This window comes from Peromyscus californicus, unplaced genomic scaffold (assembly GCF_007827085.1).
Source record: "Peromyscus californicus insignis strain IS unplaced genomic scaffold, ASM782708v3 Scaffold_3__1_contigs__length_106647218, whole genome shotgun sequence".
Lineage (NCBI taxonomy): Eukaryota > Metazoa > Chordata > Mammalia > Rodentia > Cricetidae > Peromyscus > Peromyscus californicus.
Window position 1 is genome coordinate 96,487,588 of NW_026294551.1, and position 24,471 is coordinate 96,512,058.

General features: G+C 48.1%; 2 protein-coding genes across 5 annotated transcripts in view; one reads left to right on the plus strand and one right to left on the minus strand.

Moving 5' to 3' along the window:
• Ubn1 (ubinuclein 1) overlaps positions 1–14,586 on the plus strand; it is a 33,638-nt gene extending 19,052 nt beyond the window's left edge. For 3 of the 4 annotated variants that reach the window (XM_052759339.1, XM_052759342.1, XM_052759341.1), the window contains 8 exons: positions 547–675; positions 858–1,004; positions 3,461–3,511; positions 3,609–3,651; positions 5,098–6,318; positions 9,801–10,050; positions 10,284–10,373; positions 12,345–14,586. In XM_052759339.1, coding sequence (XP_052615299.1) covers positions 547–675; positions 858–1,004; positions 3,461–3,511; positions 3,609–3,651; positions 5,098–6,318; positions 9,801–10,050; positions 10,284–10,373; positions 12,345–12,394 — 1,981 coding nt within the window. In that variant the 3' untranslated portion in view covers positions 12,395–14,586. The remainder of the gene's footprint in view (positions 1–546; positions 676–857; positions 1,005–3,460; positions 3,512–3,608; positions 3,652–5,097; positions 6,319–9,800; positions 10,051–10,283; positions 10,374–12,344) is intronic. The other variant, XM_052759343.1, reaches the window with a different exon arrangement.
• A 135-nt stretch (positions 14,587–14,721) lies between these two features.
• Ppl (periplakin) overlaps positions 14,722–24,471 on the minus strand; it is a 48,786-nt gene continuing 39,036 nt past the window's right edge. The window contains exons 18-22 of the mRNA XM_052759338.1: positions 22,283–22,433; positions 21,198–21,281; positions 20,391–20,507; positions 19,879–19,971; positions 14,722–18,250 (exon numbers count right to left, since the gene is read on the minus strand). Coding sequence (XP_052615298.1) covers positions 15,587–18,250; positions 19,879–19,971; positions 20,391–20,507; positions 21,198–21,281; positions 22,283–22,433 — 3,109 coding nt within the window. The 3' untranslated portion in view covers positions 14,722–15,586. The remainder of the gene's footprint in view (positions 18,251–19,878; positions 19,972–20,390; positions 20,508–21,197; positions 21,282–22,282; positions 22,434–24,471) is intronic.

Below are 24,471 nucleotides of genomic sequence, written 5' to 3' on the forward strand. Positions count from 1 at the left end.
CCCTATATCTCCTTCTACTCCCTCTTAAAATTACTTGTATATGTATGGGTCTGTGTGTGGAAATGTGCATATATTTGCATCATCCAGAAGAGAGAATCAGATACCTTGGAGCTGTAGTTACAGATGGTTGGGAGCTGGGGAGCTGGGAACTGAATTTGGATCCTCTGCAAGAGCAATACATGCTCTTAACCACTGAGCCATCTCTCCAGGTCCCTGTCTCTTCTTTTTTTTGGTGGGGGGGGGGGGGTTTCCGAGACAGGGTTTCTCTGTATAGTTTTGGAGCCTGTCCTCTGTAGACCAGGCTGGCCTTGAACTCACAGAGATCCACCTGACTCTGCCTCCCAAGTGCTGGGATTAAAGGCGTGTGCCATCGCCACCCAGCCCCTGTCTCTTCTTTTTACACTTCTCAATGTTTACTTACTTTTCTAACACAGTTCTAGTCTTTTCAGCACTTTCTGATCTTAAATCAATGAGAATATCATAAAAGGGAGGATGGGGAAGCTGGTGGGCAGGAGGACCTGAGGGTTCCTTCTGTTCCCTCTGTAGGATGCTGGAGGAAGAGAAAGACAAGGAGCAGAGAGAACGGATTTGTTCTGATGAGGAAGAAGATGAAGAAAAAGGGGGCCGGAGGATAATGGGACCCCGGAAGAAATTCCAGTGGAATGATGAAATCAGGTGTGCACAAACTGGGACCTTGCGTCATTGGAGGGTTTGTGAGACCAGTGTCTGAGCCTGTCCCCATATTGCTAATGAAGGTTAGGATTAATTACTTTCATGGGTTGCTGAAAGCACACAGTGGCAACTGTGAAACAGCATTTGGGGTGGTGGGAAGTTTCTGATCTCTGTCTGCTTCTCAGGGAGCTTCTGTGCCAGGTGGTGAAGATCAAATTGGAGAGCCGTGATCTGGAGAGGAACAGCAAGGCCCAGGCCTGGGAGGACTGTGTGAAAGCTTTTTTGGATGCCGAGGTCAAGCCTCTCTGGCCCAAAGGCTGGATGCAAGCCAGGTGAGGCCCTTGTAGTGAGGCAGGGTAGTCTGGGCTGACAGTGATCCCTTCCCTGAGAAGTCACTGTCTTGTATAATATTAGAGGGACCAGCCTTAATATTGTACATCCCAGGGGCTCAGGAGAGAGAACTACTAACAGCGAGGACTATTTTCAGGAAATAGAATCTCAGCACACCGAGCTCTATAGTCCACTTGCTTTAATTCCTCTGGTATAACACCTTTATACACAGCTTCAGTTCTGTTCTCATGCCTAGCTCCTTTCTTGGCTGGCTTCTCTCTATATTTATCTACTGCTTCCTCTAAGTTCTATCTTAATTCTCTTGTCTTAACTCTGCCTCATCTAGGTCCTTTTCATCTTGTTCTTACCCAGCTAGTACTTCCCCATCTGACTCTTCCTCATCTTATATCTCATTCCTCTGGTGCTCTCCTCTAGCCTTTCACTCTAATTCTTCCCCATCTCAGTTTGTTCCTCTCAAGTTCTTACCCGTCTAGTTCTTCCATTCTCTTTTCTCTTCTCTGTCCCTCCATGCCCTGGAAGTCCTGGTATATAAAGCCAGGCTTCCAGGGTCAAACAGAGGGGTGATAAGAATCACATAGAGAGGCAATAACCGTTAATTATCATTTGCAGCCCCAAAGGGAAGTGACCAATGGGGAAATGAATTAACTAAAGGCTAAATTCGGGTAATATCTAAGAAGAGGGCTCTTATGCGCTCAACTATAATCTTAAACTTGATTGGTAGAAAATGTTAAGAATCTATAAGTTGCTAGATCAATGGGAGAAAATAAAACTGTCTTTTTTCCTGTGGCTCCTATCTGTCCAAGCTATCTGCCGTTTTTCTGCAGGGTGGGGGAAAGTGTGCTCAGTGGGTAGGCAACCTGTGTTCAGCTAGATGCCTCTGGTGATAGTTAAAGGGAGATCTGGAACTGGAGGTAAGGTTTAGGAAAGGAGGAAGTAAGGCTTAATTGGCACATCCGCCGGGCCTTCTCAAACAGGTAGCCTGGATGGTTAAGTCTGTTCTTAGAGAATACAGAGGTATCTCTGATAAGGTACTTTCCTCCATCTGGGGATGGACCTGGCCAGATGCTACTAATGATGATAATTACAGGGAGGCTTGAACTGGGATTCTGGCTGAGCATAGCTGTCAGCGCAGAAGGTTATCTAAATATTCCTAGAAGTGGTTAGGTAAGGAGTTAGCAGTCTATAAAGTTAGTAAGGCTGTAGGAAAGGAGGGTCTGAGCTGAATTTTGTAAAGCTATTACTTAATGTCCACCTGACCTAGGTGGTATCTCCTTGTGGAATTTACCTTAAATCAGGAGACTTGCATGTGGACTGTTATTACTGCTAGTCCTTGAAAGTGGCCAAAGGAGATATCTGATTCCAGAGAAAGCCTTTCCTGAGGCTGTTCTCCAAATACCTGGAATGTGTATGTCCAGAAAGTGATCAGTCCACACTGTTAGCCCTTCTTGGGGAAAAGTCAATTGGGAAAACTATGAAGGCACACATGACTTTCATAACAGAATACAGCTGATATATAACAAGCCAAGTAACACCAAAAACTCCTTGAGATTTGGCTTCCTCTGGAGGAATTCCCTGATTCCTCCAGGTAGTGACTTTGCCATAACCAGCTGAGTTCTTATAATATATTCCTGCGGCCCGCAGCATCACTGTCTCATTGATTCAATTCTGATGTCACTTGAGTAGCTAGGGACCTACTGTGATCTGTAAAGGAATCTTCTTAATCTAGAAGAGAGATCTTACTTGTAGAGTTCAGTCCTTATCCCACTTTAGTTGGAGGATTGGCTGTATTCTGGCTTCCTCACAGTATAGATGTTGTTGTTTTGATGCAATGGCTGGCTGTACCAGAGGCTGAGAGATGGAAGTCATCATGGTTCCAAAAGTTTCATTCACAAGGAACAGTGCTGATTCCATGCTGGAGCCTAGTGTTGGGCTTCTGTCCCAGAAGCTTCTTCACATGTGTTGCCACCCATGAATGGAGCATGTCTGCTTTATGTAGGGCTCGGGAAGTTAGATGAAGATGGTGATTCATCAGTGATTTGGATAGATGACAGAACCTTGGGAATTACTATTCTTTCCTTGTAGGTTAGGTTATATAAAGATGATTTTTGTTGAGTTTCTCTGGAAAATTAAAAAGGCATGAGATGTGTGCTACTTCACATTTTCTCCTTGGGTGGATGTAGAACACCAGTAAGAAAAGCACCACTGTCTTAGGGAACTTGTGGCTGTAAGAGCGTGCAGCACAGCCATTGGCTTTCTTGGTAAAGCCTAGATGTTTGGCTTTAGGTGAGTTGGTGAGGCCATAGGCCCTTCAGCTGGACTGTGGCTCTCCAGTCATCTAGATTAAGTGCCACTGAGTACCAAGGCCTCCAGGAAACCTCTAGAAACAGAATTGTGGCATACTGGGGCAGATATGGTACCTCGGCCCTTTTTCTTTCAGGACTCTGTTTAAGGAGAGCCGGCGAGGCCATGGGCACCTGACATCACTCTTGTAAGTACCTCAGAATTTTATTTCTTGGGACACTGCTATTTTAGTCTCCCCTTGTGGATCTCCTTTGAACCATATCTGTGTTCATTTCTTTGAACAGGGCCAAGAAGAAAGTAATAGCTCCCTCAAAAATCAAGGTGAAGGTGAGTCAGCTTGCTCTGGCCATGTGCTAGCTGTTCTGAAGCCATGCTCAGAAAATCTCTTGAGTGATCATGGCACTTTGGTAAGCTTCACTGAGAAGTTATTCAGACGGCACTCTTGAACAAGGCTGACGTCTGAGCCATTCAACCCTCTCTGGCCTCAGTTTTTCACAGCAGTACTCAGCCAGCCCAATTCCTATGGGACTCAATAGGATTTGATGCAGCTCCAAAGGAGTGCAGTACAGAGTCAGTGTAAATGTGAAAGCTGGTGTTTTCAGTGGTGTAGTAGACCTCTTGGGGAGGAAGTATACTCCTGCTGTGGGCCAGTTAGTTTGTAACAGTAGCAAGAAGGAGAAGTGGTAGCTGTGGTAGCTGCCTGGGAAAACCACCCTGAAGTGCAATGGATAGAGCACAGACATGTGAAAAACATCTTAGACATTGAAGAAACCTCTCAGTGGGGAACGGTGGTACTCACCAAACTTACCCCTTGAGGCTTGGGATTTCCTTAGCCCTGCTTAAAGAGATTGTGAGAAGAGATGTTTGAATTGTTCATTCCTGAGTGTCTGGAAGGTTCTTAGAATATATGAGAACATACTGTGATAAATATTGGGTTGCAGGAGCAGTGGTATAGATCCCATTCTTGTTCCCATGAGAATGGCTGGGAAGTCAGGTATTGAGGAAAAATAAATTAATTGAAAGTAATTCTTATCAGTCTAATTTCAGCCAGGAATGTTCAAGATAGTGTGAATGCCAGGAGACTGTCTTTATTGTTGTGATAAAATACCATGACTAAAAACAACTTGGGGAGGAAAGGTTATATTTTGCCTTACAACTTGTAGTCCATCATCCAGGGAAGTTAGGGCAGGAACTCAAGCAAGGCGGGAACCTGGAGACAAGAGCTGATAGAGAGGCCATAGAGGAGTGCTGCTTACTGATTTGCTCCTCATGGCTTACTCAGCCTGCTTTATTACAGCACTCAGAACTGCCAGCACAGGAGTAGTACTATACCCCCAGTGAGCTGGGCCCGCCTACATTAATCATCAATCAAGAAAATGCACCACAGGCTTGCCCACAGGCCAGTCTTACGTGGGTATTTTCTCAACTGAGATTACCTCTTCCAAAATGACTCTAGCTTGTACTAGACAGTTGATATAAAGCTTGCCAACACAATATCTGAGCAAATCTTGTACTATTTCAGAAACTAAAAGAAAAATTTTACTGTGGGCATGTGTATACTTAGTGACAAAGCATGTTGGCTTAAAATCAACCTCCACCAGCTAGACACATGGCAGATAGTACTACAAGGCAAGGCAGACACGGCTTACTCTCATCCATCACTTGTCTTGTAATTACCCAGTAAACTTGAGTTCACTTGTTGACATCCTCCTAACAGGCCACTATTGGTATCTTTGAATACTTCTAACTGGGAGCATTTCTGCTTTCCTTTAGGAATCATCTGCTAAACCTGACAAAAAAGTTTCCATTTCATCAGGACAGATTGGTGGTCCTACTACTTTGCTCTCAGAACATCAGGGTGGAGGCCTGAGCATTGGGGCAACCAACAGGGAGCTTTCATCCCAGGCAACTTGCGGCCTCACTGACCCTGTTCCTGTCACCCTGGAGGACTCACTGGATGAAGACTTAGTCCGGAATCCAGCATCTTCTGTGGAAGCTGTGTCTAAAGAGCTGGCTGTATTGAACAGCAGAGCAGCCAGCAGTTCAGAATTCACACTGCCTGCACCCTCCAAAGCACCAACAGAAAAAGTTGCTGGTGTTTTGTGTACAGAAGAGAAACGGAACTTTGCAAAGCCCAGCTCTTCTGCACCACCACCCACTAATGCTCTGCAATCACCTCTCAATTTTTTGGCTGAACAGGCTCTAGCACTGGGGCAGTCCTCTCAGGAGAAAAAGCCAGAGAGTTCTAGCTACAAAGAGCTGACCTGCCAAGCTACCCTCAGCAAGGGTATGTCTGAATTGCACCAGTCCAAAGCAAAGCACCACAGTTTGCCACGGACGTCTCATGGACCCCAGGCAGCAGCTCCCATGACTAGCTCCCAAGTCAAAGTCTTTCATGCAGGCACTCAACAGCAGAAAAGCTTCACACCCGCAACCCCCTTTGTCAACAAACTGCAAGGCCCAAAAGCTGCCTCTCCACAGTGTCATCGTTCCCTCCTGCAGCTGGTAAAGACAGCAGCCAAAGGCCAGGCCTTCCATGCCACTATCCCAGCCTCCTCCGGAAGTTCACCAGCCTCCAGCAGCAGCTCTCATAAGACCACAGCCTCATCCTCCACCACCCTGAGCCATCCAGCAAAGCAGCATCCATCCAGCTCTGTGGGGCCATCTTATAAGAATAACCCTTTTGCTGGCTCAGTCTCTAAACATGGGGCTTCTTCTAGCAGTCCATCTCCTGGAGGAGCCCAAGTGCAGAGCTCTGTTTCTGGGACCATGCTCCCTGGTGTGCAGTCTCCCTCAGCAGGACAGCCTTCAAGCCGAGCTGCCCCAAGTTCTGCTGTGAAAAAAACACCTGTTTCTCAGAAGCTAACTCTGGTGGCTCCGCCTGGAGGTCCAAATGGAGATTCTGGTGGTGGGACCCAGGGAGTGGCAAAGTTACTGACTTCCTCCCTGAAGCCCACTGCAGTTAGTAGTGTGACATCGTCTACCTCCTTGCCAGTGAGTATCCTAGCATTGCAACCTGCTCTAACTGCAAGGGATTTGGGGAAATGAGGTCTGAAACAGAAAGTCAGGTGGGGACAGTAAGTGAGATTAGACACTGGAGAAAATTCTGGTTTTCCTGTTTAGTCTCACTTTTACTGGTGATTGGAGGACCAGTAAAACATGAATGTCTTGTTACCAGGGGAGCTGGAAGGGGAAGGGAAAAGGGAGGGGAATATCTGTTGGCATTGGGTCCCTGGAAAGATTGAGCCTGTGAGGAGTAGAGTGAGCACCAGAACCTGCCTCTGCCCTCTGAATCAAAGATGGAAGTGCTTTCAGCTATTAGGTGGCAGTCAGGAAGTGTTTATGCCTCAGCACGAACTGGTAGCACCTTCTGGTTGATTCTCTGATTGGCTTGAAAGAACTCTGTAGGTCAAAGGTGATTTGACAGAACCTAGCAGGGAAGGTGTGTTGTGGGGTGTGTGTATGTAAAATTAGAAGTCTGGCCAGGGTAGTGTTGCACATCTATAATCCCAATGATAGAAGCTGGAGAATCAGGAGTTCAAAGCCAGTCTTGGCTACATATCTAGTTTGAGACCAGTCTGGATACGTGAGATCCTGTCTTAAATTGAAAAGAGATCTGGAGAGATGGCTCAGCAGTTAAAAGCACATAAGCCGCCCGGCGGTGGTGGCGCACGCCTTTAATCCCAGCACTTGGGAAGCAGAACCAGGCGGATCTCTGTGAGTTTGAGACCAGCCTGGTCTACAGAGCGAGAGCCAGGACAGGCACCAAAACTACACAGAGAAACCCTGTCTGGAAAAACAAAAACAAACAAAAAGCACATAAGCCAGGCGGTGGTGGTGCACGCCTTTAATCCCAGAACTCAAGAGGCAGAGGCAGGCGGATCTCTGAGTTGGATGCTGGCCTGATCTATAAAGTGAGTTCCAGGACAACCAGGGATATGCAAAGAAACTCTGTCTTGTGAGACCAAAAGGGGAAAAAAAAAAGTGTAGACAGGTCTCGATTCTCCCTGCCACTCTGTATAGTGACTGTGCACATTAATTTCCAGGGAAGAAAAATGTGCACACACGTGTTTGTATGAGTCGGGGCACATATGTGCCATGGTATGTGTGTTGAGTTCAGTCTTCACCTTCTGTCTTGTTTGAGACAGGATCTATTTTTTGTTGACTGCTGTACCAGGCTAGCTGGCCTTTGAGTTTATAGGGCTTCTCATCTTATAGGTGCACCAGATTAATATAATATGCTACCATACCCAGTTTAATATAAGTTCTAGGGATTTAAACTCGAGCCTCAGGGCTGAGCTCTAACTCAGTGGTAGAGCTCTTGTGTAGCATGTGCAAAGTCCTACATTCAATCCCCAGTACTGCTAATACAAAAAAGAAAAAAGAGAAACCATTGACTTTATGTTACCTTGACAATACATGATAGGCTGGGGCTATAACTCAATTGGTAGAATGCATGAAGCCCTCGATTTGATGCCCAGCACCACACAAACTGGGCATGGTGGTGCATACTTGCAACCCTAGCACTGGGAGGTAGAGTCAGCAGGATCAGAAGTTCAGGGTCATCTTCAGCTACATAATAGGCCAGTGTGGGCCTATTATGAGACCCTGTCTCAAAAATAGAACAAGGACTTCCTGTTTCCTGTGAGCCCTTGGATTGAGGTTTGTAGCCATGGTGAAGATCTCTATCAAGACTTATGCTTTTTATGACAATCCATGATTTTCCTGAGATGTCTATAACTTGTCAAAGGTAGACAAGGGCATATAATGAACGAACACACGCACTCGTTCACAGATGCACACTCACCCCACCTCCCACATCCCACGCCCTCTACCTGCCTTTACCTTCTGAGTACTGGGATTAAAGGTGTGTGCCACTATGCCCAGCTGAACAAGTTTTCTTTTGGTTCATTTGTGTTTTAACTTACTGTGTTGTCAGGGTTCATGAATACGTACTAGCTAGTCTTATTGAAAGTTTGATTGAGTATAATCTGGTGCAGTTATATTTCACAATCCACATTTCGCCATAGTGCTACAATGAAGCTTTCCAATTAACTTTAAAAGGCCAGTGATGGGACAGAAGTGTTCACTTTCACGTGAACATGAATATGTGGGAAACCATTTTTAGTTGGATCTTTTTTTTTTTTGGTTTTTCGAGACAGGGTTTCTCTGTGTAGCTTTGCGCCTTTTCCTGGAACTCACTTGGTAGCCCAGGCTGGCCTCGAACTCACAGAGATCCACCCGCCTCTGCCTCCCGAGTGCTGGGATTAAAGGCGTGCGCCACCACCGCCCGGCTTAGTTGGATCTTTTTAAATGAGGAACTTGCCACAATGTCCATATTTATGAAGGTTTTGGGTAGGATCCAGGGCTCCTCTAGATTTTAAATTTGTCATGAAGATAACTGGTGCCCACAGAGGCCAGAAGAGGGTGTTGGATCCCTTGGGACTGTAGTTAAGACCATTGTGAGCCATTGTAATAGGTACTGGGAATCAAACCCGGGTCCTCTGTAAGAATAACTAGTACTCTTAACCAATGAGCCACCTCTCCATCCCTATGAAGATACTTTTTAAAGAAGTGTTAACAATTTTAAGAAAAAAAAATTTAAACTACAATAGCTGGGCAATGGTGGTACACGCCTTTAATCCCAGCACTCAGGAGGCAGAGACAGGCAGATCTCTATGAGTTCAAAGCCAGCCTAGTCTATAGAGTGAGTTCTAGGACAGGCTCCAAACTATACAGAGAAACCTTGTCTCAAAAAAAAAAAAACGCCGGGCGGTGGTGGTGCATGCCTTTAGTCCTAGCACTTGGGAGGCAGAGGCAGGCGGATCTCAGTGAGTTCGAGGTTAGCCTGGTCTCCAAAGCGAGTTCCAGGACAGGCGCAAAACTACACAGAGAAACCCTGTCTCGAAAAAACCAAAAAAAAAAGAAAAAAAGAAACCAGACAAACCAACAATCACAAAGATCCTCACTGAGCCATCCCTGCCTATAAATGTGTTACATAGATTTTTATAATAAATTTAAAATATGAGTATATAAGTTTATTTTCTATTTATATATCTATGTGTTTGTATGTGCATTATGGATATCCACATAGTATATATGTATATTATATAATATATATATATATATATATATTGTTTATTTGTTTTTATTTATTGAGACAGGGTTTCTCTGTAGCCTTGGCTGTCCTGGAATTTATTCTGTAGACCAGGCTGGCCTCAAACTCATAGAGATCCATTTGCCTCTGTCTCCTAAGTGCTGGGATTAAAGGGAAATACCACCACTGCCTGACTAATACATGGTATATTACTTCTCTGCTTCACAAAAGAAATATATTTACTGTTTTTAAAATTACCTCTGTACCCTAAAAGCCCCTAGATGCTGGCCCGTAGAGACTTCCGCATTCCTCTTTTGAGTGCTAAGTAGTAGGGACTCTCACAGGTGAGGTTCTTATTGTGTGTGTGTTTCCTCCCCAGAAAGGAACCGGAGGGGCAGTGCTGCTGTCCAACACGTCTCCCTTAAGCCTGCTGCCTTCATCCTATAAGTCCAACAACCCCAAGCTTCCTGGAGCTATGAACTCAAACTCACTGGGAATCATAACCCCTGTCCCATTTCCACTTCACGTGCTCTCCTTCAGTTCAGACTCCTCTGCCAAAGCAGGGGTCTCTAAGGATGCCATTGTTACAGGCCCAGCCCCTGGGACCTTCCACCATGGCCTCAGCCACAGTAAGTTACTGTCTCCTGCCTCTGTTCCTGTGTTGTGTGACATGTTGGGTCCTGTATGTGTTTGGTGTGACTTTGGGAGCACCCCCTGTCCCGGGAAGCTGCTTAGTGCCCAGTATAGCTGTTTTGTTCCAGACTGGCCCATAGGTTGCCTGGGGCTCTGGATCTCTCAAGCTGCTTTTCTGTTCTGTCTTCAATGTGTGTGTTTTGTTCTCTCCCCTCCTGTTTTCTCTCAGGTCTTCTGGCTGGCTTGCACTCCAGCCCACCCCACACAGCGCCTCTCCCACATGCTGCTGTGTCCACTCATGTCCCACAGAGTCTGCCAGGTAAATGCCAGATGGGCAGTGTTCCATGAGCCCCATGCGCCATACCCCTCCACCCTTAGGTGCTTTGCTGCCAGCGGGCGCTTTTAGCCATCTCTGCTTCATCACTGTTTTGTATTTTGCTTTGTCTTTTGAGGCTCTGACTCTTTGGCTTTGGGTTCCAGAATAATATATAAGCCTGTACTATCAGAGGCTTTTCCTGGTTTCCTATTGGAATGGCCACTGGGTCTGACTTAGCCTGTGTGACAACAGTGTATGGTAGAGCCTGAGCATGAAACAGATTCTCCAGCCCTTCATATGCATTTAAAGAGAGAAAGGGTAATGGTGGCTCTGTCCAAAGGTTAACTGAGCACTTCAGGGCCTTCCTGGTGAAATACTACACACCTGCCAGGCATTGTCAGGTGGCAGATGCTCTTTGAAAGGAGTAAATAGCCACAGAACAGGGAGAGAGAGAGCATAGTACATGACTGTGAAAGAGTTAGTATGTACCCATAGGAGAAGCAGCTTTCAATCCACCCTGGTGTTAACCCTTCTTTGGAAATAGACTTGGAAACACACCAGGAATGAAGCCAGTGTCTTCTGGAAGTAGGCAGCTCTAAAAGCCCTGGGTACATGTATTGCTAGCATGAGAGCATGAAAATGGGGAATAGTTGCCACAGGGAGGCATCTTGTAGTAAGTGGACTAACCTCACTCTGTCTTGATTCCTGGATTCTTGCATAGAGACACCTCATGGGATTTTGGCTTAGGAGCCCAATGAGAACCTGACTTTGTCCTGTTATTCTTAGCACTTTAGACCTGTTCCCAACAGGACCCAGGGCTATACTGGGGAGAGGAGGGCTGAGCTTAGGGAACGTGCGGATATGTATAGGGCAGGAGTCAGACGCAGACTCTGGGGCTGTGTGTGCCTTTGACCTGCTCATGGACAGTCTGGGCTCACAGCTCCTTGTCCACTTTGTGATCTGCTTGTGTGTGCCTTGTACCCACACCTTAAAGCTGAGAACTCTAGTGAATGCCAGAGGCCTTGTTAGGATGAGGGTGACTTTGTAGTTTTCCACAAAGGGAAGCCCTTTGAGGAGCAAAGCCAGTGTCGATAGTCATTCCTTTCTTCTGAAGAAGCAGCCACATCTGAAGACTTTCTCTACACCAGTGGCTGCCACTCAAATTAAGTGCAGTGTGGGTGCCTCCCCAGCTCTGGAGAGCCTGTGTGGTATGAAAGTGAGATGATGCTACCTCCACTTGCTTTGGAAATGTCCCTCTTTGAGAGAAAGTAATTGAAGAGCCACTGGAAACAGACTCTGGGTCTGTGGAGTTTTCAGTCAACAGAGCGGGGAGAAAGACTGGTAGAGAAAGAAAAACATTTCTTGTACCATTTTCCTGTCTGTCCGTGTGTGTGTGTGTGTGTGTGTGTGTGTGTGTGTGTGCGCGCGCGCGCATGCGTGCGTGCCTCCGCCTCCTCCTCCCGCCATCTGAAGGGTTGGGGATGTAGTTCAGTGGTCAAGCACTTGCCTAGCATATATAAAGCCCTGCGTCCATTCCCAGTACCACAAGGAGGAAAAGAAAAAAAGCATTGGAGGCAATCAGAAGAGCAGCCATGCAAAACGGGTTAGCAGGGAGCTGAGACTTGTTTCTGCTCTGCTTTCCCTTCTTCCATGTGGACTTGATGCCGCTGCTTTTGCCTTTGTCCCTCTGAGTGCATTTTGATGGCAAGAGAATGACTATTGTTGGGTTCTGTGTGGTCGTCAGGCCTTGCAGTGGTCCTTGTCGTGTTGCAGAGTGCCTGTTGTATAGACAGTGCTCCGCGGCCCCCGCCTGTACAGTGCAGTGCTCATGCATGATGCTGCAAATAGCAAGTCACACAGCCACTGTGTGGGGACATTTGCTACTTAGGTTCCCTGTGCAGTTTGTTTCTGCTGTCTTTGTAAAGGAATTGGAGCACTTAAAGAATGTTCTGTTTTTTGTTTATTCTTTTCCAGATGCTTCACAGCTTCATGGGAAAGGGCCTGTTGTACCGAGGAAATTGTGACCACTTTGGAGGATGGACTCATATGATGTAGGTCTAGGAGGAAGCCCAACACGTAGGTCTCTGATAACAGACATTTACTGTGCACTTCCTGCCCACTGCTTGTCTTCCAGAGTAGGAACAAGTTTGAAATGGAGCACTTCTTAGCACTTCTGATGGGCCTTCAACCAAGGGGCAGCTTTTGCTGCTCACAAAGCACTTACTGACCTGGTGCTCTGGGCCTCGTGGCTTTGTCGCTGGACGACATCAAGGGGCAGCTCTGGGCTGGGAAGTGTGCCTAGACTGTGTTGGGAAGCACGGTGTGCATGAGCTCCTGTGGCAGATCTGTTGGCTACTGGGCTCTAGGTCTGCCCAACTCCTGGCATTTGGTGTGAGTATCTCAGAGCTCCCTACTGGTCAGGGACTCCTTCTGGTCACAGTAGAATCCCTGGATGGTTGTGATTCTGTTCCATCCTCAGGCTGTGTGCTCAAGAGGACAAGACTTGAGCCAGAGCCACAGGTGGGAGACCTTGCAAAATACTAGGAACACCTAATGTGTACTCTTGTAGGGGCCAGTTTCTCCTCAGAACATGACAATGAAGCTCTTAGAGAGAAAAAAGATCTTTATAGATTCTACAATCGTGGTAGGATTTTTAAACACACCTATCTTGGGCTGTTTTCATCATTACCATTGAATGCATTGGATAGAATGGGACTGCTCTTCACACATCACATTATAGGAAGACTTAATTCCAGTGCCTTTTTGGTGGAGCAGACTTTGACAACTCGAATCTATCCATTCAGCCCACTGAGTGGATCTGAGATGAAGATCTTTTTTAAAGCTAGTCTGTATTTAAGACAGTTTTATTTAATTGGGTTTTTTATGACTGCACATCATAATCTGTGCTGTCCTGACTTGAAAGTCATCTGAGCCCCTAAATCCCAGGTTCCCATGGAGCTACAGCTCTGTTTTGTTTTTCTAGAGTTGATGTAGGTGGACTGCAGGGGAGCCCCTCAGTTCTCTATGTCTTAGAGCCCAGGGATTCCAAGCCACAGGTAGACATTCCACTCTGTCTTATTCTTAGAAATCTCTGTCAGAGCCACAGGGCAGGCTTCTCTGAAGGATCTGCCACAGAGAACAGGTCTGGGGTACCCGTGCTCTCCAGATAGAGAGCTTCTGTGTGGACTTAGGGGGATGTGCAGAGGGTCTGGAGAGTGGACAGAGGACAAAAATAGACTACAGAGCTTCCATCACTAGGCTACCACACTCACCCAGTGGCTATTTCATATGGACTTGGAGGGCCCTTACCTATCCTGTAAATCTACCACATAGTGGGTCTGGCTGACTGCCTAGCCAGACAACATTTGGGAAGGTGATCAGCACTCTCAGTGTGCACCCAGGGTGAGTCAGGTGTGCTTTTGGTTCCTGCCTCAAGGGTCTGGAACTCAGTAGCTCTCCATTCCTGTGGAGGTGGTCACCTTTCCACCTTACTGAGAGCAAGACCTTTGTCAGTTCTTTGGTCCGGCCTCTGTTCTGATTCCTTTTTGTATGGAAGAACCAATTGTTTTCACATTGGGCCATGTGGATTCCTTATCCTTTTATTACATATATTTTTTGCAACTTGGATTTCCAGTTTGTTTACAGAATAGTCTTAGGTAGTAGCAAAAAGAGCCAAAGAAGAGATTTGTATAGCTGAGCTCTAAGCCGAGCTGAGGCCGCCAGCAAAGCTGAGCAGTGGGAACTCTCCAGGCTCCTCTGCCCGTCAAAGAACGGGCCCCAGCACCCCACCCCTTTGGTGCTCCTCCTCCCCATGTGCCACTGCGTGTGCAGCTAGAACAGGACGCCCTCATCTTTAGGACTCTAGCGATGCCTCTTGCCTCAGGGAAACGTTTCTTTGATGGGGAGTTTGAGATTTCTTTTCCTTGTTTATGCTTTATTTGTGGTAATGAAAGAGTGAGTGACTTAAACAGCCATGGCCAGGGAGACCTGCAGCCCGGCTACGGCAGAGGGTGGGGGTAGAGAGCGCTCAGTGGGATGCAAGGGTTTCTTTGGTTGGTGCAAGGCTCTGAGCACTTAACCAGGCGTGGCCGTTTCTTAGGTGTGAGAGGGGCTGTGGCTTTTGTGCAGCAACTATGTTGGTGTTAGGGGGTGGTGTGGAAATTGTTAATCTTGTATAAAGCAACTCAATAAATTGTTTTGAGGTTTCCAAAATGTATTTCCTCATTCTTTTGTTTCTATTGTATTTTATTCGCAAGTGATTCTTCAGTACATAGAAGCTCTGGTGTATATGGAATGCCCATTGTGGCTAAGAGCCAAGGATCAGCCTCATGTAAAGGAATAATACTTAGTCTGAGTTAGAGTCAAACCACCAGATTTTTATTTTCATGCCATAAATAAAGTTCCCTATCACTTCCCATTTTCTTACATAATACATGAGATACAGAGAAGCAGATATTTGTTTGAAGAACAATCAACTTTCATATATCTAAATGCCAATGAGATAATGAGGACTTGTAAGGCACTGAAAGTAAGGCTAACACACTATCCATTACTAAGATCTTTTCAGTTAGAGCTAGGAAACAAGTCGTCGATGCTGTCTTTCTGGCGCATCCTGGCTAGCTTTTTAACACCAGGAGCCAGGCATTGTGGATTCTGGACACATTTTCTAGTGTAGAGCTTTGTCTGTCTGTCTCATGGAAAGAATCACTACTGAGCAGACACTGCTGATAGTTTGATCCCAGCCAGAAAGCTAAAATGGTGAGGTCAGCAGTCCCGATGACCCAGTCTTGATGAGTGGAAAGAGGCAGAAAGGAGGCCTTCTACCCTGCGTCACTGTGTGACGTGCTAAAGCCCATGCTGTTTTAGTGAGTGTGTCTGCAATATTTTCTTGAGCTGTAGTTTCCAGCTATAAGCACTGATGGTGGGAGCATATAGGAAAGGAAGAGAAGAGAATATCAAGGTTATTAAATCATCAGAAGTGGGAGCAGGTCACTCACCCAGACTGAATAATGCTGAGCTGAGTGAGAGTGGCCTACCCAGCTGGTGTCTGCTCGTATTACAGTAGCTGCACTGTAAGCAGCCTGATGCAGTGTGGATAAAACACTTAGCTCAGAAGCCTGCATGAGGACTGGGGAGCAGAAGACACCCAAGAGATTGCTGAGTAGGAGCAAGCCAGCCATCTCCCCTCCAAGGAAAGCCAGGCAGAAGAGCTGGGCCTACTTCTGCCCAGAAACCAAGACTGCCAGCTCCTGAATGGACATATCCTTGTTGACATAGCGGTCATACTGAGCAGGGGTTAGCCTTCCACTGCGCAGAGCATCCTCAATAGAGAACTTCTTGCCAGACTTCCTGTCGTGGATCACTGATGACTCCCCAGTAGGGCCTTTCACTGATATCTCCTCCCAGTCGCACTCCTGGCTGCGGAGCTTCACAAACATGTTCCAGTCGATGAGCCCAGCCCGGTGGGCCTCTTCTGGGGACAGCTCTCGGCCTGTGTCAGGGTCAATGACCACTATGGAGCGCCTCAGGTGGTTCTCCCTCTGCTCTCTCTTGATGGCCACAGAGCCCAGGCGCCTCTGCAGTTCATCGATCTCCAGATCCTTGTCCTTGGACATCTTCTTGAGGTCATCCAGTTCCTTCTCTAGGGACCACAACCTAGAGTTGAGGTGGGTTCCAGAGTCTACCATGGTAATGTTCCTCAGATCTCGAGTTTCTGTTGCTGCCATCTCAATCTCTGATTGGAGTCTCCGGGTCTCCAGCTGCAGATTTTGCCGCTCTAGCTGCAACTTGTGGTTTTCTTCTCTCAGGAAATCCAGTTCCTTGGATGACTTAGAATTGTAGAATTCTAACTCAGATAACTTGGCTTCCAGCCGGGTCAGCTCTACATCTAGCTCCCTCTTACTCCGGCTCTCCTCTTCCAGGCTCTTCTTGAGCCTCTGGATCTCTTGCTCAGTGTCACCCTTTTCCACCTGGACACTCTCAGAGAAGACCACCTTTTCCTTGATCTCGGTCTTCTCCAGGGTAGCCAGCTTTCTACGAAGGGGTTCAAGCTCACCCTCCAGTAGCTGCCTCCGGTGCCGCTCTTCCTCCAGCTGGGCTCGGAGCAGGGCATGCTCCCTGGTCTGCTGTGGGTCCTGCTGCAGCACTACCTTCTGTGTGTGGGTCACCTTCTCACCAGCCTTGGCCTCCTCCTGCTCCAGTGCAGCCAGCCGCTGCTGCAGCCTCTGCACCTCCAGCTCAGCTGCCCTGCGTGCCTGCCGCTCACGCTCCAGTTCCTCCAGCTGCCTCTCCAGCTCTGCTCGGCGGTGCTGTAGCCTCCGCAGCTCCACACGCAGCTTGTCAATCTGTCGCAGCTCGGCGTCAATGCTGTCTGTGAAGGCGGTCACCTCAGCTCTTAAGTCTGGCTCATCTTCATACTGCACCACCTCTTGGCGTACAACCCTTTCCTTGCCCTGTGCCAGCTCTTCCTCCTTGCATCGGATCTTCTCTTCCTGGGATGCCCGTTCCCCTTCTAGGTCCACCTGTCTCTTCTGTTCTTCTGATAGCTTTATACGCAGAGACTCTACCTCCTTCTTGGTTTGGGGGTCTTCCTGGAATTGCAGGATTTCTTGGACTACCTCTCTAGTCTGCACCTGCGGCTTGGTGTCCTTCAGGGCCTGGATCTCCTGCTTTAGCTGGTAGATCTCCAGGTCACACCTTTCTATTAGCCTGGTCTTGTCCATGATCTCCTCCCTGAGCCGCTGGAGCTCCTGCTCGGTCTCTGGGTCAGTTGTGTATTTAATGACCTCTTTGGTCACCTCTTTGACTTCTACTTGTGGCCCACGCTTCCGTAGGGCCTCCAACTCACTCTGGTAGCTCTTCAGCTGCTCCTCGGCACCCCTGAATTTGCGCTCCTGCTCCACCAGCTCCAGGCGGAGGTTGGCCACTTCATTCTCTGCCTTGGGGTCTGGCCGCACAATCTCCCGGACCTTCTCCTGTACCACCACCTTGGCATTCTCCTCTTCCAGTGCCCATATCTTTCTGAGAAGCTCTGTCTTTTCCCGCTGGCCAGTGCGTGCCTTGGCGGCCTCATCCTCATACTGGCGGGTGAGGTCGTTGACCTCTCTCTCTGTGGCTGCATCTTTCTCTACCTTGAGTACCTCCTTGACGGTGATCTTGCCTTCTGCCATGGCCCGTTCTTTCTCTAGTCTCCTGAGCTTGGCCTGCAGGAAACTCAGCTCCTCTTCCTGCTTCTCCCTGAGTGTGCCCTCTTGCTGGTGCTGCTCCTGCAGCCTCCGGTATTCTGCCTCCAGCTGAGGGTCATTCTGCAGCTTTACCACTTCCCTCTCAGTGACCTTCTCCTGCACCCTACTCTTCTCAGCAGCCAGAGCCGCCACACGCTGCTGTAGGAGGAGCACCTCAGCCTCTCGGGCACCTTTCTGCCGCCGTAGTGCCTCCAGCTCCTCCCGAAGCTGCAGGACCTCATCCTCTTGGGCTCTGTCTGGCTCAATGCGCAAGACCTCCTTGACCACATACTCTTGTCCCCCGTCCCTGGTCTCCTGCTCTAGGGAGTGCAGCCGAAGCTGCAGTGCTCCCAGCTCCTCCTGAAGCAGCTGGTTCTTGTGTTGTTCATCAGCCAGGGTCTGCTGCAGCTGCTGGAAGCTCTCCTCCAGGGTGGGGTCTGGTACCTTCTTCAGCACCTCCTTCCTCACCAATGACTCCTGAGGCCCCTGATCCTTCAGGGTCTGGATTTCCTCCTGGGCACTCTTGACCTCATTTTCCAGCTGCTGCCTTCGCTCCGTCTCCTCCTCCAGTTCCTTCTTAATCTTCCATGTTTCCTCTGTGATGGATCCCAGCTTGCTGCCTTGCAGGGTCTCACGGGCCACTCCTGCTTCTGGCTGCTATGGCAGAAAAGACAGTGAATGTATGGTTAGAGACAGGCAGGTCTACTCACCTCAGACAGGTCGGGCTAGTTGTCCTGTGATCTGGGGACTCCACTAGTGTTCTAGGGTTAGGTTACTTTTACTCTTTTAAAAATTGAATAAGGAGCTGGGCAGTGGTGGCACACGCCTTTAATCCCAGCACTCAGGAGGCAGAGCCATGCGGATCTCTGTGAGTTCGAGGCCAGCCTGTGCTACAGAGCGAGATCCGGGACAGGCACCAAAACTAAACAGAGAAATCCTGTCTTGAAATCCCAACCCCCCCCCCCAAAAAAAAAAGAAAAAGAAAAAGAAAAGAAAAATTGAATAAGGGGCTGGAGAGATGACTCAGTGGTTAAGAGCATTGGCAGCTCTTGCAGAGGTACTGAGTTCAAATCCCAGCAACCACATGGTGACTCACAGCCATCTATAATGGGATCTGATGCCCTCTTGTGGCATGCAGGGATACATGTAGATAGAGCACCATATACATAAAACAAAACAAAAAAACTCTAAAAAATATTGAATAAGGCAAAATTTTGCAGGCACAGAGGAGTTTGAAGTGACACCAGTTTCTCACCCCTGCCCTGTCCCTAGGGGATGTCTGTTGTCCTTGGAGACATTTTCAATGTATTTTTTTAGTGAGTTGCACATTTACTTTTTCTATGCAAACAATAGTTTGTTCTGCCATTACCTACTGGAGGGGCAGAGTACCATCTTGGCTCAAGGTGCCACATCATTGCTTAACAGCAGTGTTTTCTCTGTGTGGACACAGTTTAAGCCAGCACACTGTTGAGGAGTGTCAAGTTACTTCTGGTTTCTTGATATGTCAGATAATACTGTCATACATGTCATCAAGTCCTAAAAGGTAACTTTTGGAGCTGGAAGGATCAAGTCCTTGGAAGCACAAGGACTTGAGATCTGTCCCTAGCACTGATATGAAAATGTTGGGTGTGGTGCTTTAGTGTGTGTGCATTTGTAGTCCCAGCACCAGGGAGGTGGAGACCAGAAGCTCCCTGGGGCTTGCTGGCCAGCTAGCCTAGCCTAATTGACAAGTTCCAAGCCAATAGGAAACTTGGTCTCACAGGAGATAGATGGCATTCCTCAGGATGGCATTTTAGTTGTCCTTTGTCCTCCACACATAAGCATGTATGTACATGCACCTGCACAGATGTGAATTCACATGCACAAACACAAACATGCCATTAAAAATAACTTTGGAGGCTAGAGAGATGGCTCAGCAGTTAAGAGCACTTGTTGCTTTTACAGAGGACCCAGGTTCGATTCTCAGCACTCACGTGGGTGGCTCACAACCATTTGAAACTCCAGTTCTGGGGGATGCAATGCCTTCTTTTGATCTCCTTGGGCACCAGGCACACATGGTACATATCACTTGTAAAAAAAAATAAAAAAACCTTTGATGGGTCCTCAGCAAACGTCTTTTGAATTGGTAGGGAAGTTGTCCCATGCTAGTGTAGAAGGCTGACTCAGGCTCGCATTCACATTAGTCCTCAGAAGTGTCAATGCAGGACACTCTTTTCATTCACGGGCTGTGTCTCTGAGGCAGAGGTTTAGGGCAATCTGAAGTAGTTCTAACTGAGATGGATTACCTGTCTCAGGAGAGTCAGTGCAAACTCCAAGTTCTGCAGCCTCTGTCTGTTGATGGCATTAACTTCTGTGAACTTGGCAGCAAGAACAGCTTCCTACAGAGAAATTGTAGGGGAGCAGTTAGCAGGCAAGCCAACAGGCTAGGAGAAAAATAGAGCACTTGGACACAGGCTGGGAAGAGCCTGGCAAGTGGGGAAAGCAGTGGGACTTTCCCATTCCTCCCCATAGCTCCACCCACTGGTGGAGAGGTAGACTCAGAAGACCCAGGTTGAGTCTTGGTCCCTGACCCTGGAGCAAATCTTTCCAATGCTCTTTTCACACATGTTGCGGTCTGTACCGTTCTCCACTACGGACTTGCACAGGGGAACAAGATGGGAGCTTTCCATGTGTCTGGCACTGGGCCAGAACCCCTACCAGGATGCCTCCTGGCATTTTGATATCACTGCCCAAAAGCAAGTTCTTCCTCCTCTTCCACGTGTGTCACAGAGGCCTCGGCAGTCTGCACTCAGCTCACCTCTTCCTTCACCTTGGCAGCAGGAGACTGCAGCCTGGCTTTCTTGTTCACGTGGATGTTCCGTCCATTCTCTAAGTCCAGCAGGGACCTCAGCTTCTCGGCTTCAAGCTCGTAGTCCTGGGTAAAAGAAAGACAGTGCAGTAGTGGGCAGCAAAGAGGAAGCTGCAATGATTGATGCTCCCTCTAATGACTCTGACCTGCCCTTGGCCAGGACCTGGTTTACAGCCTTGCACATCTTCCTCACATCTGCACCTGAGCTGGCTGCCAGGAGCTCCTGAGAGCTACTAAGACAGTGATGCTAAGTTTTACCCCTCTCCACAACATACATACAAGAAAATGTGCCCTGTGATTCCCTCTGCTGCAGAGACACACTGAGCGACTCTCGAGGCCTTCCAACAGGCCCAGAGACCAGATGCTGCTTCCTTAGTGAACACTGCATCCTGAGCCTTTCCTCCTCTCCTCCCCACAGACCTTGACATTTCCCATCAAGTAGGCTTGATCATTCATACAGACATTTCTGCATAAGGCTTTGCTAGCTTGTTTTCCCATTATAAATAGAGCTATCACACAATTCTGTTTGGTGTACATTATTCTGTTGTTTTGTTTTAGGATAAATACCCCCCAAAGAGTTTACTGCTTCAAAGAGTATAACTCTGATGATATTGGGTGCCTGGTGCCATATTGTTTTGTCAAAGGGCTGGACCTACACATGGCTGCTGCCCGTTGTCCCAGCAACCTACTGGGATTTCTCTGCATCTCTTAATGCCCAAGCCCCTCCTGTGTGCTCTAACAGGGTTCATGGCTCACCTTCACAGCTTGCTGGTACTGCTGGGAATCTGCATAGACCTTCTGCACCTCCTGTTCCCTGCTTGCTATCTCATCAAGCAAGTTCTGTAAAACAAAAGATACTGAAAACCAAAACTGAACCACATGCGTGCACACGCGCATGTGCACACACACACCCATACACACACACACACCCATCAAAAGTCTGAATCCTTAGAACCTAAAGTCAACATGCTATAGTTCCAAGTGTAATGATGGCTTTCTTGTATATATTTGTTCACCACAAAGGGCAATGCCAAGGCCTGGAGCAAGGGCCATGAAGATGCTTATCTATGCCAGGAAACAGGTGTTGATTGTGCTCTGAGATGCCAGGCACTGCTCTGATAGAGCATGTAATCCTCCAGTGAGCTTGTGAGCCAAGACTGAGGAACTTGTTTGAGAATGAGGAAGCAGAAGCCCTGGAGGATAGAGAGTTGAATAGCAGCCATGGGATTTCTCTGTCTGTCTGTGTGTGTGCATCTGTGTGTGTGCACATGAGGCGGCTCCAAGTCTACAGCATGTATCTTCCTCTATTGTGCCCTACTTATTTCTTGATACAGGCCATCTCACTGAACCTGGAAATGGATCAATTTGGCTATGCTTGCAGGCCAGTGAATTTCAGAGATTCATTTGTCCCTCTTTCCTCCCTCAGTGCTAGGATTATAGACATGCTTAGCCATGACTGGCTTTTTAGGTGGATTCTGGGGATCAAATTCAGGTCCTGTGTTTGCATGGCAAGTACTTTTCTGACTAAGTCACTTAGCCCCAGCTGCTGGGTTTCTGAGGTCCTTGTGGCACTGAAGAGGCAGGAAGCCCAACTTTGATAGTGAGATCTTTCCCACAGGGTTCCCTATGTTTTGGTCGCCAGGCACCATGTAGCCAAGCCACATGAGTATCTGTTGGGTCAAGCCCTGTGAAGGGCACCGAGAGGGAAGGGGTGAGTGAGACGTGACATGCTTATGAGGAGACACTGGAAGCTGTAGCCGAGTCCTTTGTCTTGCCCCATTGGGCTTGAGGACTTCTGATCCTCCCAAACATGCACTGCAAAGTCGAAGCAGCCATCTTACCTTCTGGTTCTTCAGCTTGGTCTCCACCTGGCTGAGGCTGTCTGTCTCCTGGGGCTGGTAGCTGGGGGTGTTAGCCAAGAACTGGAACATTTGGTCATAACCACGGCGGTACTCATTGTAGGCAGCCTTGGCACTCTGCAGGCTCTGTGCCCTGAGGGGACAAAGCCAATCAGGTCCCAGAGTAGGCAGGAGCCTCACTGATCCCTCAGTTTGGGAGGGTTCTTTCTTGGTTTGTATGAGTGAGTGTAGGTGAATAGGTCAGATTGACGGGCCAGTGAGCTCCAAGGCATCTATGCTACTATGTCTGGCTTTTCCACCTGTTTCCACCTCCCCAGCTCTAGGATTATAAATCCATGCCACCATGCTTCCTACCCTTTTCATGTGTGCTGGGAATAAAACTCAGGTCCTCATGTTTGTGTGACAAGGACTGTTCTGACTGAAGCTATCTTCCTAGCCACACTGAGTTTTAAAAGAGTAGAAAAGCCAACTGTAACTGAACTGGACAAACTTCAAACAGTCACCAGAAAGCAATAGTTAAGCATGAATTATTAACGGGAGGGTTAGGAGATGCATCCTGACAGGTACAGGGATCCAATGTGTATCACTTGAGCAAAGGGAGATCCACAATGGAGGCTAGGAAATCCTTCAGTTCCCTCCAGATAAAAATTTCAGCATTGCTGGGGTGCAGCAAAAGTAGTACTTTTACAGTGTTAAATGCTTACATGAGGAAAGGGAAACCACCTTGAAACAACATTCTAAGCTCCCACCTTAAGAAAAGAAGAGAGGGGCACATTAAACCCAATGCAAGCTGCATAAAGGAAGCCTAGGGAAAGGAACACAAGAGAGAGAGCCCTGGAACACCACGGTCTTTGAAATGATCGTGAACCCATCAACCTCAGACAGACTTGCTAGGAATAGCCACTCAAGCACACAAGCAGAAGTGGAGGGAGAACACTGACAGAGGACAGCCCTGCTTTGACAGAAGATGACAGAGGACAGCCCTGCTTTGACAGAAGAGAGACAAGCAACGGCCCACACTGATGCTGCTACATCCACCTGCCTTGAGACACGTGGAAAGATGGGTGGGGCTAGGGAGGTACAGGGAGGCTAGGGAGGTACTTCAGTGGGAAAAAGCACTTGCTGTGCAAGCCTGATGGCCTGGGTTCAGTTCTCCAGGCCCCATGTAAAAGCCAGATATAGTAGCATAGGTGTCTGTAATCCCAGTGTTCCTACAGGGAAATGGGAGGGGATGGGGGGGACGGGAGGACATAGGGGGAGGTGGGAGGAGCTGGGGAACTGGGAGGAGAGGGGAGAGGATGGGTGGGAATAGAAGGGGATGGGGGAGATGAGAGGGGATGGAGGAGATGGGGGGAGATGGAGATGGGAGGGGATGGAGGAGATGGGGGAGATGGGAGGGGATGGAGGAGATGGGGGGAGATGGGAGGGGATGGGGAGATGGGAAGGGATGGAGGCGATGGGGGAAGATGGAGATGGGAGGGAATGGAGGAGATGGGAGAGATGGGAGGAGGAAGGGATAGGGGGATGGGGGAGGTGGGAAGAGATGGGAGGAGATGGGGGAAGATGGGAGAAGCCCAGGAAGCTCCTGGGCAGCTAGCCTGACTCAGCTGCCTGACTTACACAATGGTGTGAACAAGGTAGAAAGTAAGGACTGCCATCCAAAGTGATCCTCTGACCCCCACACATCCCATGGCATGTACACTCACACACATACACACACATGCACACACACACACACACACACACACACACACACACACACACACACACATGCACACACGGTGCTGGTGGCATACCTGGGGACATGTGCTGACTTTCTTATTTTGTGTGTGTCACCTTATTTTTAAAACCAGGACACTAGGGCTGGGGAGATGACTCAGCAGTTAAAAGTTAAACAACTGTGCATGTGTGAGGACTGGAATTTGGATCCTCAGAACCCATGCAAATTCTGAGTAGGCAGGTGGCTCAACTGTAATCTCAACCTCAGAAGGTGGCCATGGATCTCCAGAGCAAGGTGACCAGTGTGAGTCTAGCTGTATTGGTGAATTCTTGGCTTGACTGAGAAAGCCTACCTCAATGAATAAGGTAGAAGAATGATCAAGAATGATTACTAATACCAACTTCCGGCCTCCACATGAACATACATACACCTGTACCCCCACACACATACA